Source organism: Brienomyrus brachyistius, chromosome 7 (genome assembly GCF_023856365.1).
Source record: "Brienomyrus brachyistius isolate T26 chromosome 7, BBRACH_0.4, whole genome shotgun sequence".
NCBI lineage: Eukaryota > Metazoa > Chordata > Actinopteri > Osteoglossiformes > Mormyridae > Brienomyrus > Brienomyrus brachyistius.
The window spans coordinates 30536428-30554479 of NC_064539.1; the positions used below are offsets into that span (position 1 = coordinate 30536428).

At 46.1% G+C, this 18052-nt stretch overlaps 2 protein-coding genes across 8 annotated transcripts in view; both read right to left on the reverse strand.

The window, feature by feature from the left end:
• Window positions 1–39: 39 nt before the first annotated feature.
• Window positions 40–6223, reverse strand: LOC125746347 (E3 ubiquitin-protein ligase RNF180-like). 3 transcript variants are annotated; one of them, XM_049020245.1, is made up of 7 exons: window positions 6090–6223; window positions 5215–5310; window positions 4970–5062; window positions 3877–4443; window positions 1483–1708; window positions 1278–1400; window positions 40–781 (listed from the first exon to the last, which is right to left on the reverse strand). In XM_049020245.1, exons 2-7 carry the CDS (start codon window positions 5293–5295, stop codon window positions 579–581), a joined length of 1293 nt encoding a protein of 430 aa, XP_048876202.1. In that variant the 5' UTR covers window positions 5296–5310; window positions 6090–6223; the 3' UTR covers window positions 40–578. The 3 variants fall into 3 exon arrangements, with proteins under 3 accessions (XP_048876202.1, XP_048876200.1, XP_048876201.1); XM_049020243.1 differs by having other exon boundaries at window positions 1275–1400; XM_049020244.1 differs by having other exon boundaries at window positions 1275–1400; window positions 6108–6219.
• Window positions 6224–12261: 6038 nt separating this feature from the next.
• The window catches only part of LOC125746173 (ankyrin-1-like), a 73650-nt gene continuing 67859 nt past the window's right edge, over window positions 12262–18052 (reverse strand). For all 5 annotated transcript variants that reach the window (XM_049019867.1, XM_049019865.1, XM_049019861.1 and 2 more), the window contains 2 exons: window positions 16530–16603; window positions 12262–16033 (listed from right to left, as the gene is read on the reverse strand). In XM_049019867.1, coding sequence (XP_048875824.1) covers window positions 16553–16603 — 51 coding nt within the window. In that variant the 3' untranslated portion in view covers window positions 12262–16033; window positions 16530–16552. The remainder of the gene's footprint in view (window positions 16034–16529; window positions 16604–18052) is intronic.

The following is an 18052-nucleotide window of genomic DNA, read 5'->3' on the forward strand; positions in this document are numbered from 1 at the left end:
AGGGATACCAAGCTTATTAATCACACGAAGGCACCACCGTTTTACCTTTAAGGTAACCACAAGACACCCTTTTTATTATGGGACTGAATCTCACAGAACAGTACACTGCATTGAAGTCCACAGGTATTTTCGGAAATGGAACCGGCCACTAGGGGGGGCAGGCCTGAGACAGGGGGCCCAAAGGGGGTGGGATCAGTGTGGGTGTTTCAAAATGGCCACAGTTAGCAGACAGGTGAGGCTCCACTGCAGCAGATCCGGATTCTGATCCATGAGGTAGACCTTTGCGCTTATGCAGTCATACCCACGGTACCTGATGGTGGAGATCACTGCTTTCCATCTACGATGGCATGCAGATCGACAGACCCCATCCAGCACACTGTCTTATACCTGGATCCAGGGCAACAGCCACAGTCAGAGGTCAATGCAGTGGAAAGCAGTTATGCTAGTGTGCTAGTGCGTCGCCGTTAAGGTGCTCCTTTGTATCCCTCTACCGTCTGTTGCCGTTCAGCTCGCTACAGGCACTGCTTCGGACGCCCAGCAGGCAGGCTTCTCGCTTACATTTCAGGTAGGGCCAGCTGTCAGAGGGAGGAGAAAAAGTAGTAGCAGACGAAGCAGAAGATGACGAAGCCAATGAGCCAGTTGACAGAGTAGATGTAGACGACGAGCACATCCATGTCAAGACGCCAGCCCCGCGAGTCGCCCTCGAAGGCCAGGCTGTCCAACCGCGAGGCGCCGTGTGGGAACTGCCGCCGGGTCACAGGACCACCATGCCTCCGGAACCCTGCAGGACACGGCGGGAGGGGGTCCAATACTTACGGCACCGAGAAAGGCATGCAGGACAGCACCATCAGAAAGAGAGTACCAATTTACACCTTCGAGGGCACAGTTACTTTTAAGGGTCCGCCAACTGTACCACAGCTGTAGGAAAATGTACGTTTTAGTCTAACTTAAAGTTCAGAAATGGACTCTGATGAACATCTCCAAGGTACAAGCAACATTAATGTACCCCCAATGGTAACTACCCCCCAGTCAAGAAAGCGTCTGGTCACTGCCAGTGTCTCCTGCTTCACTTTGCTCTCATGTACTTCTGTGTTAGAAGCTTTGAGTGTGGAAGCAGCCTGCCTTGCATTGTAGCCTTCTGAGAACCAGGATTTGAAAATGTAGAATTTTCTAAATATATAGAGTGGTCTCAGCTTTTTCCAGAGCTGTATGTTACCATCCCCCATTGTTTCATTAGTACGACCACCCCCCCCCCCCCCCCCCCGATGCCATACCACCTAAGATGCGAAAGATCTTCCCACAGTTGGGGAGGGGCCACTGGGCGCAGTTAGCCTTCTTGAAGTTCTGCCTGCGGCTGATGTACTCCTCAGGGAAACAGCTCTGAGATGTGTGGTTGAGCTCTGCAACACAAGGTGGAGCCCTGTTAGCACTAGCATTGCTGCTGTATAGGCCCCGGGGGGGGGGGGCGTGCAGCAGCCGTACCAATCTGGAAGCAGACGTGCGAGATGGGGGTGCGGCACAGGGGGCAGGGGGTACTGCTGGGGCAGTTCCGGGCCAGCGTGCGCAGACATGGCTCACAGAACACGTGACCGCAGGGGTGACACATGTAGGGGTTGAAGTAGATGTCCAGGCACACGGCGCAGGTCAGGCCTTCCCTGTCCCTGCCTGCTGCATCCCCATCACTACTGCTCACACTTCCAGTGGAGCCCTGTAGGGGGTGAAAGAGGCGAGCTGTGGTGCTTCTGTTCAGGACAATAACTGAGCCGGGTACCAAGGAAACACACGTGCACTCAAGGCACTGTGATTCGCTTTTGTGCAGACAAACACGTTCATAAATATACACACAGATGCGGTCAATACGCAAACATGCACAGACACATGTTCCTACACACACACGCACAGATGTGCGTTACTGTACACACACATCCATGCAGACGCGTGTTCATACTAGTACCATCACTACCAATTAAATATCAATTTCAATAATTGAGACAAATCGGACAATTCATCAAATAATTTATAAGGTATATTATTTTATGCAATTTACATCGGCACACTGTCAATCACACATGCAGTGAATTTAGGCACTCCAGTGCACTTAAATGGCGCGGTTTTGGACAGTGGAAGGAAACTGGAGGATCCGCCGAACATGCAAACTCCACAAACACTATGTGACAGTATGTGGCAGTATGTGGCAACAGCACCACCCACTGCTCCACTGTGCCACCCTGACAGACTGGCATGAGCGTGACAGTCTGCTGGGTTCAAACCACCAAAAAACTGCATTAATTTTTTTTTTTACTCAGTCATAGGAAAACAAAAGTGAAGAGGAGAAAGTAAAGAAGAACTGGTGACAAAAAGGCATCCATGGCAATACTGAGCAAAAGCAAATGCTTTGTCGGTCCTGTTTTGCGTCTGCTGGCAGAACTCAGGGAAACGACAACTATTTCTGACAGATTCTGTTGGTAGGTAGGTTCTATTTGGCTATGTAGTTCATTTTCAACTCCTAAATATCCCATTGACTTCAAGTATTGCAATTTGAACTTATTCCAGTATCGTTCAGCCCTAACACACACAATACATTCACAATAAATAATTCAGTGTAGAAGTGATTATTTTGAAATACAGCAATCTTATAAAGTAAAATAAGCAAAATAATTTGAGTGAATGTGATGGCAAGGACAGGCTAGGCTACTCCGAGAGGCTAAGTGGCACAAACCAATACACCTATTGTTTGGGGTAAAAGCCATCAAACCTGAATGTCTTCTTTTCAGATGCGTTTGCACTGCAGTCATGCTGTCATGATATCTATGTTCTGCTTTGCAATACTAACAGACGACTTCAGTTTCATATACTTTTAATGTGAAGTGCTTTCGCACAAATGATAGTTTCACTCTTTGTTTGCCCCCTTACCCTTAGGGCTGGGCGATATCATACCCATATATCAATAAATCAGCAGGGCTTCCGATGACAGCTTTCGGTACTATATGGACATTTATTTGTTCCTATAATATGAATAGCAGATTAGCAGTACAATATTAATGAGAGGCGTATTATGACAGCCAGAGGTTAGTAATCAGTATAAATTCGGCATATCCTTAAGGTTAATAAACGTGTCGGACTTTAAACTGCAAAAAGTAACGCCACACCACCAACCTTGTTTATCCACAAGATATCCCATTTTAAAAGATGTCATGGCTGCTGAGCTGTTGCTTTCTTCACCACCACTTCAGAGCACATCGCCCTATAGTACTTTAGGACGATGTGCTCTATAGTAGTATAGAGCACATCGTCCTAAAGTATACCAAGCCATAGTATGCCAACAGTATTATGTGGTGTGCTCTACTACAGAGCACATCGCCCTGAAGTATACCAAACCATAGTATGCCAACAGTATTATGTAGTGTGCTTCGCTAACCGAACTTAATAAAGATACGCTAAGTTTTTGGTGTCACAAAACACATCTCATTAATATTTTAGCTGTACCACAAAATCTGTTTAAATTGTGGTTGTAAACATCTGTATAGCACTGAAAAGCTGGCGTCTGGCCAAATGCTTTGCCTGTCATCTTAAGCCCTGGTGATTATTGTGCATGTGCGATATAATGCCCATATGATGTTGCTCTACTCATTCTCTATGTGTCATCTTCCTTCTGCCATATTGCTAAGTGATTAGGCAAATTGTAATCGATGCTTTTTAACAATCACAGACACACACAGACGTGCCCATACACACACATGCAGAGTTGCATGTTCATATAGACATTCATATACACACATGGATGTACAGATGTGTTCGAATGCTGGATGGCTCATACGATGTCCCCACAGGTGTACCTTAAACCCCCCACCTCCCCCCTCCCCGGCCGGCACCCACCTCTTGCTGTTCCAGCCACTGACTCTGCAGTCCCCTTTCCCCGCCTCTCCTTTTCCTTCGCAAGCTCCTCATGTAGTTCCGCTCCCTCCTGCCACGCCTCTGCTCTCCTGGTACATCTCCCTCTCTGCCACCTTCCTCCATGCTGCTCCGTGGGGGGGCCTGTTGCCTTATAGGGGTGGTGGCCGGTGCATGTGGGCTGGTTTCCTCGCCAGTAATTCTGTATGTCGGCAAGAGTTCAGCCAGGCCAGAGGGTTCCGCCCCCCCCACTAGCTGGGGTGCTGTGCTCTGGGTGTTCTCGGTCAGCCCCATGGGGCTCTTGTTCAAAGGCATACCTTCCAGGTGGCACACTTCCTTGCTCGGTCGGAGCTCTCTGGGATGCCTGCGATTGCGGTACACCCAGCTGTCACTGAGGTTTGCGGTCAGCCTGTGGTCGCGGTCCACCCGGCTTTCACTGAGGTGTACGGTCAGCTGGCGGCCACAGGGGCAAGAAGCTTGCCGCAGGAAATCGAAGCCCCCCAGGCGAGCCCCACAGTGGGGACACAGCAGCTTCCCCCTTGTCCACTGGGCCTGTAGAACCACAGGTGGAACAATGTGGGCTTTGTGCAGCAGAGGAGGGCGGGAAAGCACCAGAGAGCAGTGAAACAGCCTTTTGTGAGTCCGGAAAAGCAGACCAGGCAAAGCCTGCAGCAAACTGCTAACAAGGCAGATACCGGACTGACATGTGTGGAGAGAGCTGCCCAGTGGACGGGGAGACACACAGAATCACAGACAGACAGATGGAGAGACAGAGAGAGAGAGACACACCAACAGGGACAGACAGACACACAGACAGACAGACACAGATAGAGACATGCAGACAGAGACTGACACACACCAACAGGGACAGACAGACACACAGACAGACAGACATGCACTCTGTATTACCATGACGGTCGCTCTTGTTTAACAGTCTTGAATATGGTGAGAGCAACATGACACTGGCCCTCTTGTTTTCATGTCATCTCTGGCACATAACAGCCACTGCACACCTCTCTCAAATGGGAATTATCCAGTGTGGCCTGTTGGTAGTAGGTTGCTGACAGGCGACTCCTACCTGATGGACGGCTCTGTGGATCCAGTCAGGCAGGGGGTCAAAATTCACATGCCAAATGTTGCATTTGGCTGCAGCATCACTCTCCGTGCTCATCTAGAAAAGGCAGAGTCTCTGCTCAGCACCGATCACAGTTTAACTGCACATGAATGACACGGAAAGGCTGGCGATCCTGCTGGCACTGTAATATAAAGAGTCTTCGAATAAGTCTGGTGAGGGTTTCCATCCACCAGCTGCTATGGACCCACCTGGAGCAGGCTGGAAGAGTCCATCACGCAAGTTCTGCATCTGCGGCAACGTAGGCCGGTGGTAGCCTCCGCGGTTTCCATGACGATCGTGGCACACTTCCGGGACACAAAACGGACAACATGGAAATGTGACGGGGTCATGCCTTCTCTGACAGTGTACGAACCAAAGGGGTCCTTTTCCTTAGAAATGTGACTAACACACTACTTGAAGTGCTACTTACAAACTGATGTCACGTGTTCATCAATTAATTGTCACATTTTATCTCAAGCAAGTACTATATTTATTACAATGTCTGTTAATTATGTAAACCTTTATGAACTACTGAAGGAAATTCTGTAGGAACAAATTATGAATAACACAAGTAAAATACTGATCTCAAGTTTGTTCGTCGTGAATGAACTGTGACGCATCATTTATCCCAAGCAGTTACTATATTTGTTACTATAACCATTAAACTGGTGTTCAGCTGCAAACATCATACTTTTATATTGCTACGTAAACTAGATGCGAGAAATTTTAATACGCTGTCTAAACACATTTCGGTAACACTGTACTGGAGGGGACAGACATTTAGCAGTAAGGGGGTGTTAAGATTACAGCGTGAAGACCATGAAGCACAGCGTAAAGGGTTCAGCTCGGGGGTCACGGCACTGTCAAGCTAACCCCGCAACATCACGGGCTCACCAGCAGGCATCTGGAGGCAGGAAAGACTCCAAATGTTATACTGGTTGAAAACACTCTAGATGTTACACTGGCTGTACATTTTGCGATGGTAAAGAAAACCTCAAACTCCACACTTAGCACGGACTCTGTCTTTTGGTCTTCGCACAACACTTTGATCTCCATTTGAAGTACTGCAAGTAACTCCACTTACCACATCAACGACACAGACCTGTGAAGACGCTCATAGCCGGAATGAGTCCGCCTCTGTCAATAAACCAGCTTGTGGCTGAGCCGATGATCGCTGCCCAGCGCAGCCATACTCCGTAAAGTTTAAAGGGACCGTGACGTCACGGTACGGAAAGCCGCAGGTGCCAAACACTGCGCAAAATGTGCAGCTGCCTGTTCTGCGTAGCTGCACGGCTGTCTGGTGTACCACTATTGTACTTGTGGAACATTTATCATTTAGATACTAGCCCATGTCTCGTCATATCTTATATCCCTCCATCCTCCTTTCTATACAGGACATATGTGCACGAGCCCTTAATGATGCATTTAGCTCAGATGTCTAAACAACAATCGTAGTGCAGAGATATGACCCCCGGACAGATTGTTTCGCTGGGTTACATCCCTGGTGTTCCAGTACCGCCCTAGTGGATCCTATGCCAGTACGATGCCCTACGCAGTTTGAACCTGATGTCCCTCTGTGCTGTTCCAAAGCGATTGTAGGTCATGCGCCTAAGCTCATAAAGCGTGGTGATTAGTAAAAACTGATTTATAGCGATCTATAATATGAATTCTTACTAGTAAAAATAATATTCCTACTACTAAAAATGATCATTCTTACTAGTAAGAATTGCATTGTAACTATATTGAATTCATATTCTTACTAGTAAAAAATGATTAATATTATTTTTAGTCTTAAGAAGTTATCAGTTATATTAATAAAAGACAATTTGGCCTGCCATATCTGTATCACAGTCAGATTTGTTGGTTAGCTAGATAACTTGTCGGATTTAAGGTAAAGTAAACTATTAATCCTTACTAGTGTTGCCGTTTTTGATCTGAAGAAATGAAGAGGCAAAATACCAGGCGAATCGCGACCCTTATGGGTTCACATCGGCAATTTATTTAATCCCATAATATACAGGACGAGTGCAAACTATAAATCTCACATTTCTCAAAAGATTTAATTGCAGACATACACTATGTTCCTTTTTATTTACAGTATACACATGGGATTAGCTACAATAAACAGTATTTACAAATTGAAGTATATTAAACTCTTGCCTCTTAGAGTATAGCAGCTCCTTGTCCACAAACCAACAAGGAATATTGAGTTTAATGATGAGAGCAACAATGTAAGACTTGACAGGATCTCACATTCTGAATGGTTAAATGCTTGCCAGTCCCCTTTGCGCCGAGAATCATTGCAAAGATTAGGTGAAGAATGCGTCACTGTGTCGGTTTAAAAACACTTCATGTTCAATAACTATCACATCAGCTACCAAGGCTGGTGATAAGAAATACATTGAAGTCTATCTAGTGTTTCAGAAAATGTTTTACGTCACTTAAGTTCCTTTGTCAACCTAGAGGTGGTGCTGTTTCACACGATACTTTGTCAGACATTTTTTGAACGGCTGAACTTTCTTGGATTCACATGGGAAAATGGCAGCTCTGCTTTTACATTGGCATTAAAATTATATTGCATGTGATAAGAATTTTATGCTTTGTTCTTTTCCTTTGGCTTTTTATTTTCATAAAACTACCACTGGTTTCCAGCTACCTGATCACATCTCTGCAGTGGTGGGCATGGCTCTGCTAATCCGCTAACTGCTAACTGACGAAGCTTACTATTTGTTAGAAGATTAGTGTTTCTGATAACTTTGAAAACCATTACCAGACCAGTTAGCTTCCACTAAACTTAGTTCAATAACTGTAAATCCGATAACATTTATTCGTAGGTAAAATGAATAAAGTTTAACTGTCAAAAACATTAGTAAATCCTAAAATCACGCATATTTGGTTAAGACACAGCTTTGCAATAAGTACAAATGACTGAAACAGCAGCCAAATCAGGAAAAGAAACTGTTTGCCAGTATTCGTCAGATATGTGTCTTGGTGAGAATGGTGGAGATCAGAGGCTGGAATGTTCAAAGAGAAACACGCGAGTCTGCTGCGGGTCCGAGAGCCGGGAGTACGGCACACAAGCTGCCACCGCATGATCCAGCGGTGTGTGACCCACTGGTGCCGCAGGGACCCGCAGGCTGGACGGTGTGCAGTGGGGGAGGATGGGGGGAAGGGGGAGGGGGGGCGGCAGGGGGAGGGGCAGACGAGGCGGCGCAGGGTGACATGGCTTGGGAGGTGTGGGTGCTGCAATCAGGGGCAGCTGCTTCAAGGTATAGCGGGCTGAGCGGCAGAAACTGGAATATCCCAAAGGATCCCCGGACTGGGCAGCTTGCAGCCGGCGCTGGAGCTGGAGCAGCCGAAGCAGGAGAACCAGAATCACCATAGTGGCCAGAACCAGGACCACCACCGTCATCATGCTGACCTCCATAGGCCCATCTTCTCCAGCAGGAACTGGAGGGTCACATGTCTGGGCAGGGGAGCTCGTCTGGGATGCACACGCTGAGCTCAGGAGCAAGAGTGGTTGAACTATTAGCAATGACATCATCCTGGATGGCTGTTCAGTGTTCATTGTCAGGTCTTACTCTGCCATCTCTGTGTGTTTATAGATGTGGTACTGATGTAGCTACAGTACAGATCCTTTAGTGGTTCGGGATAACACTATAATATCCTCACATTTTCTGTCAATACTCAGGCTCCAAAGCAGTGACCGAGCAGCCAATCACATTGATCCGTGGTAAAGTAGAAAAGCTAGACCTCAACTGAGTGGAAAATAAGCCAAAAGTCCAGCATCCAATCAAAGAAAAGTTCATAGGCAACGATTCAAATACAGTGTAGCTGCAAGATTAAGATCCAGTCAAGTGAAGCTGTAGGTTCAGGATCCAATCAAGGTGAAGCTGCTGGAATCAGCCTTCAGCAGGGAGCAGTACAGCGGAGTGGGCAGAGTGCTGGTGTCCTGAGCTGGCAGCTTCATCGCCTTGCAGATGCTCGGAGGGCCACACCATCCCTCTTTGTTCAGCTGAAAGATATAAACATTCACTATCGGGAGACCAGTTTGCTGCAATCTTACACAGTCTTTAAATGTTCAAGTTTTCAGAACATAATCTTATGAACAGAAAATGCCACCCTAAGTCCTTTTGTGTGGCATGATGAGTAAATACACAAGGCAATGAAGCAGAACAAAAGCATCAAGAGGCTAATTCCTCTGTCTGATTCTCAGTGCTACCCTGATATCTGCATGCACGTGTAACGTTGGTAGTATCTACTACCAAACAACTATTACATACTTGGTCTCTCCAGCCTGCATTTGAATTGGGTGTCATTGTTTCATTAATGAATTAGATCCCCTGGATGTGCAGGTGTACACATTCACTGTGAGGGATGTGCCTTTGGACTTGCACACCATGTTCTGCACACATAAACAGAGAGCTACCTGTAAGGCAGTAAATGCTGCTTAACAGCTTTTTATATTCCAGTTCGGGTAAGGTATTCGTGAATGATAAGTTTATGCAAAGTCGATCGGCTCACACTTTAACTCAGCGCTGGTAGCCATTCAGTGCTGCTCGATTGTGCAGTTTGTGGCTCTTTAGAAAAAACATCACAGGTATCAGCTGTGTGCTTAGATACCAGTCATGTGCTCAGTTATTAGCTGTGCTCAGTTACCAGTTGTGTGTTCAGGTACCGGCCGGGTGCTTAGGTACCAACTTTATGTTTAGATCTGAGCCGTGTTCAAGTATCAGCTGTGTGTTCAGGTACCAGTCGTGTGCTCAAGGACCAGAAGTCTCTTCAGGTATCAGCCGCAGGAACCAGCTGTGTGTTCAGGTATCAGCTGTGTGCTCAAGTATTAGCTGTGCTCAGGTACCAGCTGTGTGTCCAGGTATCAGATGTGTGTTCAGGTATAAGCTATGTGTTCAGGTACTAGCTGTGTGCCCAGATATCAGTTGTGTGTTCAGGGGTTATCTGTGTCCTAGTCAAACCACATTCAATGGGAAATCAGAGCAGCTTTAAGATTCACAGTACAGTTTAACAGTTACAGTACACATGCGGCTGCATATACAGTGGATACACTTACAGTTTCTCCTGTGCTGTTCCCATTTACAGTCCCTTTTCTTTACCCACTTCTCTGAGCACTGCGTTCCTCTCCTTTTCTCTCCTCAGGCAGCGCAGACGGAGAATAGTGGCCCCGTTGGACAGGAAAGATATTCTCTTCCTCTCCCGTCCAGGGTGCGGCCCGGCTTGTCGTTGCCAAGGAAACAGGAAATTTACAGGATGTGACTGAATCTTGTTAGTTGGACAGAGTGCACAGGGTGTGGAATTACATTCTTTGAGACAAAAAGTGGTACAGGAGCTCCATTTAAACTACAATTTTACTACATTCATGTTTGTTACCTCTCCCACCCTTCTGTCAGGAGGGGCTGGACATGCATTTCAGTGAATGCGGGGGTGACACAGCTGGGAGGCTGCTTCGGCCTGATTCAGCCATCTGCAGTATTTACCTCATCACTGTACTGTACCTGCCTCTCGTTACCTCCACTATGGTCCCTGTATGTAAGTGTTTCCCTGTCCTGTGAATCTTAGATCTGTTATCAAGGTTTTGTTGTGTTTCCTCTCCCTTTTGATCTCCTGTGATCTAGTTTTGTTCATACCTTTAATAAACCCTCTTTTATTTGCCACAATACGCAAACTCTGTTTTCTCCGCCCAGCCTCGGTACATAACAGTGCAGTGGGATGCGTCACTGCAAGTAAGCATCACTGCCTGGGGACCGAGCTGCAGGCACCGTGCAGACGCATCATTGTGCTTCAGCTATCTTGCATTGCCTATTGTTATAAGCCATTACAGTGACCCTGGTGTTGGTGCAGGATTCGTGCAGTAATGCATGCTGCCAGCTCCTGGGATAGAGCAGAGGGCAGCTGAGGTCAACAGCGATGCATTCATCACGGGGCTGGACTGCACATCTGGCATTTGTATTGGTGGGCCTATGGAGTTGTGAGTTGACCCCACCACTTTTTAGAGTAGTTTGGTAATTTGGTGAACAGAAAAATATTATATACCGCCAGACTGCTAAAAATATTGTACTTGTGTCACACACTCCGTAGGTGGGTTGGCTTTACTGCCACATAATCAGCGTATCCTGCACAGCTGATGAGGAAGACCGGGATCCCAAAACAGACCTGCTCTTATTGTTTGGAAATGGTTTGCATTTGTAAAATGCAACCTTGAGCAATCAACTGTAATTTGAAAACTATGCAAAGATATCATTTGGCAAATGGCAACTAATTTATCGAAATGGTTAATTAACATTGCTTCATACATTCCAAAAAAAATCATGATCTACTGTATATCGTGGCTTGTGATTATAACCGAATAGTATCCTGTGATAAAATTGTGGCCATAGCGTCCACCCTTAATGCAGGCTGTTGCAACATATAGCCAGCAACCCTCAAATAATTCTCTACCATAGTGATTATTGGTCTGTACAGTGTTCTGAATACTTGTATAAATGGTAACGAAAAACTATAGAAATTCAGGACAGGTATTTTGCATTAAAGTCACACATTTTGGTAGCTGATTTCCTATCGTTCGCTAACTGTATGTAAACAGAGTGACTTCAGGATCCCCAAAGGGACTGTGTGTGCCGCAGGCATACAGCACAGCCTCCGGCCCCCAGCCACGGAACCCCAGCCGCGGAACCCCAGCCGCGGAACCCCAGCCGCGGAACCCCAGCCGCGGAACCCCAGCCGCGGAACCCCAGCCAGACACCTCTTTCATCTTACTTGCTGTCCTGACATTGCATCGTTTTTTATTCTTTAGAAAAATTAAGTTTGAACTATGGGTTAAATTTTGTAATGAATTACAAACATGTTGTGGTCCATATAAAGCCGACATCTTCTAAGCGCAGCTGCCACCCATCCTGTTGCTCACTCACTCACGTTTATTACCCATTATATCTTCGACTAGAAGCAGCAGCCTTTCTAAGTGGTGAATAAGCCAAGGAAATCCCTTATCCCCCACTACAAACAATGGTGCTCAGCCAATGTAATCATCTCCATTATTTTTTTTACTGTCGTTGTGCCTTTAGTTTTGGTACTGCTAACTTTGAATATTTAAATATTGGCCCAGATCGTCACATCTTAATATTGATATATCGATAATGCTTCGCTAGTTACAGAAACATGCAAGTGCACAGATATATACTGTACTTACAGAAAAGGCCAATAGCAGAAATGTACACAATGACAGACAGAAGAGCCAGGCAAGGTTTGATATAAGGGTAGCTTTATTTACTGCTGTAAATGGGCAGAGCCAGTGTACAGGATAAATGCTCTATTCCAGTCTTCATGTAAGTCGGATTAAAAGGCTTGTGTATACATATACATATACATATAGATACATGTTTTGTCCAATAACGATAAAAAAAGAAATGAACAGTGTTGATTAAAGAAAAATACAACCTACCAAGCTTGTATGATCCCTACCGGTGGCATCTCCTTAAAGTTTAGCTTAAATTCTAAAAGTACATCCATAACATAACTGAGAGTGCACAGCATTCTAAGTAAATATACTTTCTCATATATTTATACATATATTTATATTTAAAAAAAAAAAAAACATTTTTTTCTGTGCATGTGTGCAGTTGCATTCCTTAGTACAGAATAAAATGATATTGCATTAGTGTCATTAATCCATTCTAAAGGAGTAAAGGTCAGCTTTACAGTTAATGCTTGCATGAACTTGATTAATATTATTTCAGTGTCCTTCTTCTTATGACACTTTAAACAGACTAACCATGGAACAACGCAAAATGCTCCTTTCCTGTTACCTTCAGATGGTCTCCACTTTGGCTGTCACAGTGTAGGGCTCACCTTAAGCCCCCACCAGCACACAGCACCTAACCTAACCTAACCTAACCTAACCCCATCCATGCCGCCTCAGTCTCCTGCTCTCTGCAGGTGTTCAGTCAGGTCAGCTTGACACTTGGATGTTGGTCAGTCACCCCTGAGGAATCCCATCCAGTGTCCACACGCCACCTGTCACCAAGCGGGGGGGGGGGGGTCTGTTTTGTGGATGTGATCCATTTTGTGATCTGTTTGTGTGTAATGTCTGTGTGTCGTGTGTAAGATCACATCAGTTGCCTCCATGAATGGATTCCATGTAAAAAGTAGTCAGTGTGCTGTACTAATGCACAGTGTGTAACGTGATCAGTGTACTGTGCTGACATGTAGCGTGTAACCCAGTCAATGCGTTGTGCTGGCATGCAGTGTGTAAAGCGGTCAGTGTGCTGTGCTGGCATGCAGTGTGTAACACGGTCATTGTGCTGTGCCAACATGCAATATCGCGGTCAGTGTGCTGAGCTAACATGCAGTGTGTGACACCGTCGGTGTGCAGTGCTGATGCATAGTGTGTAGCACGGTCAGTGCACTGTGCTAACATGCAGTGTGACGTGGTCAGTGTGCTGTGCTAACAAGCAGTGTAGCTTTGTCAGTGCGCAGTGCTGACATGGACTGTGTAACATGGTCAGTGAGCTGTGCTGATGTTCTTTGTGTAATGCAGTCAGTGTGCTGTGCTGACATGCAGTGAGTAATGCAGTCAGTATGCTGTGCTGATGTGCAGTGTATAACATGGTCAGCGAACTATGCTGACATGACAGTGTGTAACGCAGTTGTGTTCAGATGCCAACTTACTTTCTGCACACTTGCAGGGGTCAGCAAGTCTAAACGAGACTCACTGGCCTCATCATGGTCGCAACCTTCAGCTAACTCACAACACGCTAAACTGTAACAGGATTGTGCGTTCCTGCTGCCATCAAAGACCAGCTTACAAACACACTCTATGGACAGGCAGGTGCTGCTTCTTTACAACCAATAAGATCCAGGTCGGCTGGAGCACGCTGGTGCCCAGGTGACCAATTTGAGCCAATGAGAGCACAGTGATTCATTCAAGGGGAACCAATCAGAAAAGGCCCTATCAAGCAGTCCACTGCTACTCATGGCTGGACATCCCTCAATCTCAAATGGGGTTTGGAAACACATATCTTACAGGCTAGTGACCAACAACAACAGATCCGTAGATTAATTAACATTGCTTTGTAATGCTACATGGTTCTAGCAGGATATAAAACACTGGACTGAAACAGTGAGTAGTTTAACTCGGACAAGCTGTAGGCTTTGAGCCTCAGTTAGCTTTACACATAAATACTCAGGAAAACACATAAGCAGGAAACAGAGACTTAAGGGGAATGCATTCTAGAAACTTTGTCCTCCACCCTTTTTTTCATGGGAAGACGATTCATATCTGTACCCACGCAGTTTATCCATAGCACGGCTGTGACTCTGGCAAGACAGCAATGTTGGGAAAGCGTCACACCAGTGTTGGGGGGGGGGGGGCATCTGTGCAGCTGTAAGTGTATAGATGAAGGAGCCACTGTCCCTCCATGGAAAAGCGTGAATGAGGGTGTCTGTGCAGAGCGTGCATCTGTGTCTGAGCTCGTATAAAAACTCCTGCAGAAGGAAAGCCTGACTATACTCTGCCAGGCCTGGAAGCTCAAGGAGTATGTGGAAGCACACACACACTCAACATGTACACAGAAACACACACACACTCAACATGTACACAGAAACACACACACACTCAACATGTACACAGAAACACACACACACTCAACATGTACACAGAAGCACACACACACTCAACATGTACACAGAAACACACACACACTCAACATGTACACAGAAACACACACACACTCAACACATACAGAAACATTTTACACATACACCCAGACACTCAACATATATACACACATACTCAATACTTACAGAAACACTTAACACATACACACCCTCAACACAAACACATTCAAAACACAGACACACATAGCACATACATAGCCACGCATACTCAGACACAGACTCGCACACACACAGTCACAGACATATACACGCAAACACACAAATCAATCCACATTACAATTCAGTTCTTCCAGTATTATTGCTAACATGGGTTTCCCACAACCCACAGGACTGTGTGTGTCTGTGAATTTGTGTCTGTGTGTGTGTGTGTGTCTGTGTAGAAGGTGGTGGGAATGAAGCTGGTGAAGCAGGAAGGTGTCAGACTTCACAGTCCTGGGGTCAGTTTCACACTGATGATCACAGTGACAAACTCTGCATTTTCTGTGCTCCTGAGTGAAAAGAAGATGATGTCAAGGAAAGAACCGTCTGACACGGCGATACCCAGAGAGCACGCCAGGGTAGAGCTTTTGTTCAAGCAGACGCTGAATGCTACACCTTAACACTTGTCAGTGGGGCTCCGCCGCTCCATGCCAGCAAGGCTGTTACTGACACTCCTGGGTACCGATGGAGAGGATGCAACTGCGAGAGGAAGATGGTGCAGCTGGTGGAGCAGGAGAAGCTGCACCATCAGCATGGTCTGCTGCCTCTCCCAGGCCACACACACACACACACACACACACACATACACACACACCTCAGCGCATGCCAAAGGGGACTTTGCAAAAGCACACACAGACACACATGCACACAGCTTGACGGGGAATCACCACTGTGCATATACCACAAGTAAGAGCAACTTGGGCTGGGGGGCCACCGCGGCGGGGGTGCCAATATTAAACTCGCCAGCACCAGGGAACGTGACACACGAGAGACTGGCTGCCTTGTAAACCGTGGCTTCACACCCCCGCCCAAGGAGAGTTCATGCACGGACGCAGTCATGCTTATATGTGTAACAGGAAGCACTTTTTCTTGGTTTCAGTATGTTTTTCAGTTTTTTTTTGTTATATATAAAAATCATGCCTCTAAGCTTTAGCCATTTCTCATTAAAAATGGTAACAAAACTACAAGCAGACAACCATGTGCGAGTTCGAGTCTCGTATCATGGCTTCCTCTGTGTTTCCGGTTCTGTTTTGAAGTTGTTTTTCCACCAGTCCATCCTCATTCCTTTTCCCTTGATGTCCTTTCTGCCTCGTCCAACGTTCACAGTGGTCTGTGTTGAAGTTTGGCATCAGACATCTGGTCCTAAACATTTGAGAAAAGATTTACATTAATATGTAATGCAAAAATTAAAAAATGTCAATAATAGGGCATGCGTTGCTGCTGTAGATCTGCAGTACATGTTGGAAAATAGTTAATTTAGGCCTACATGTTTACCTGCCATAAACAGAACTTTTTTGCTTAATAATCTCATTATTCTTTAATACTCTGATGGACTGTATCCAAACAATTACAGTTACTCTGTAATTAAGTTACTGTCATATTCACAATGCATTGATGAAGCACCATCTACATTATTCTGAAATGCTGGGGGAGTGTTTCAGTGTGTCAGCATGCATGTTATCATTTCTACATGATCCGCATGATTTATCTGGATGCTATAATACACTGAACACACTTAAGCAAATTAATGATGGTACTGAAAATGTGTATGTAGTTGCAAAGTTTACTAGTCTCTACTGTCTACATGAATATGTGTTATGGCCAGCAGGGGGCATCGTCTGCCTGTCTGGCTCCATACCTGTGCGGGTGGAACAGCCCGCTTCATTTTTTCACCTTCCTTTGACTGCTGCGCTTCTTCACGTCGTCCTCCGGCTGTCACAGAGAGGAGAAGCACAGAAATACCAGGAGCAGTGAAACAACAATGCCTTAGCTTGCTGTTCCATTCCTCTACAGCAGAGGGCCACTGGCCCTGGTGGGTTATGGAGTCAGACTGATCTTGTGCGGCAAACATTTGATTCCCACAGGCCATCTATTTAGGAACCCTGCTCTGCAGTGTCCCATTCCTCTACAGTGTCCCATTCCTTTACAGTGTCCCAGTCCTCTACAGTGTCCCATTCCTCTACAGTGTCCCAGTCCTCTACAGTGTCCCATTCCTCTACAATGTCCCATTCCTTTACAGTGTCCCATTCCTCTACAATGTCCCATTCCTTTACAGTGTCCCAGTCCTCTACAGTGTCCCATTCCTTTACAGTGTCCCATTCCTCTACAATGTCCCAGTCCTCTACAGTGTCCCAGTCCTCTACAGTGTCCCATTCCTCTACAGTGTCCCATTCCTTTACAGTGTCCCATTCCTCTACAATGTCCCATTCCTTTACAGTGTCCCAGTCCTCTACAGTGTCCCATTCCTCTACAGTGTCCCATTCCTTTACAGTGTCCCAGTGCTCTACAGTGTCCCATTCCTTTACAGTGTCCCATTCCTCTACAATGTCCCAGTCCTCTACAGTGTCCCATTCCTTTACAGTGTCCCATTCCTCTACAATGTCCCATTCCTTTACAGTGTCCCAGTCCTCTACAGTGTCCCATTCCTTTACAGTGTCCCATTCCTCTACAATGTCCCAGTCCTCTACAGTGTCCCATTCCTTTACAGTGTCCCATTCCTCTACAATGTCCCAGTCCTCTACAGTGTCCCATTCCTCTACAGTGTCCCATTCCTCTACAATGTCCCATTCCTTTACAGTGTCCCAGTCCTCTACAGTGTCCCATTCCTTTACAGTGTCCCATTCCTCTACAATGTCCCAGTCCTCTACAGTGTCCCATTCCTTTACAGTGTCCCAGTCCTCTACAGTGTCCCATTCCTCTACAGTGTCCCATTCCTTTACAGTGTCCCATTCCTCTACAGTGTCCCATTCCTTTACAGTGTCCCATTCCTCTACAGTGTCCCAGTCCTCTACAGTGTCCCATTCCTTTACAGTGTCCCAGTGCTCTACAGTGTCCCATTCCTTTACAGTGTCCCATTCCTCTACAATGTCCCAGTCCTCTACAGTGTCCCATTCCTTTACAGTGTCCCATTCCTCTACAATGTCCCATTCATATACAGTGTCCCAGTCCTCTACAGTGTCCCATTCCTTTACAGTGTCTCATTCCTCTACAGTGTCCCAGTCCTCTACAGTGTCCCATTCCTTTACAGTGTCCCAGTGCTCTACAGTGTCCCATTCCTTTACAGTGTCCCATTCCTATTCAAGGTCCCATAAATCTATAGTGTCTCATTACTCTGTAGTGGCCTGTGTGAATTAAATAATATGGCCCGTTAGTACATAGCTT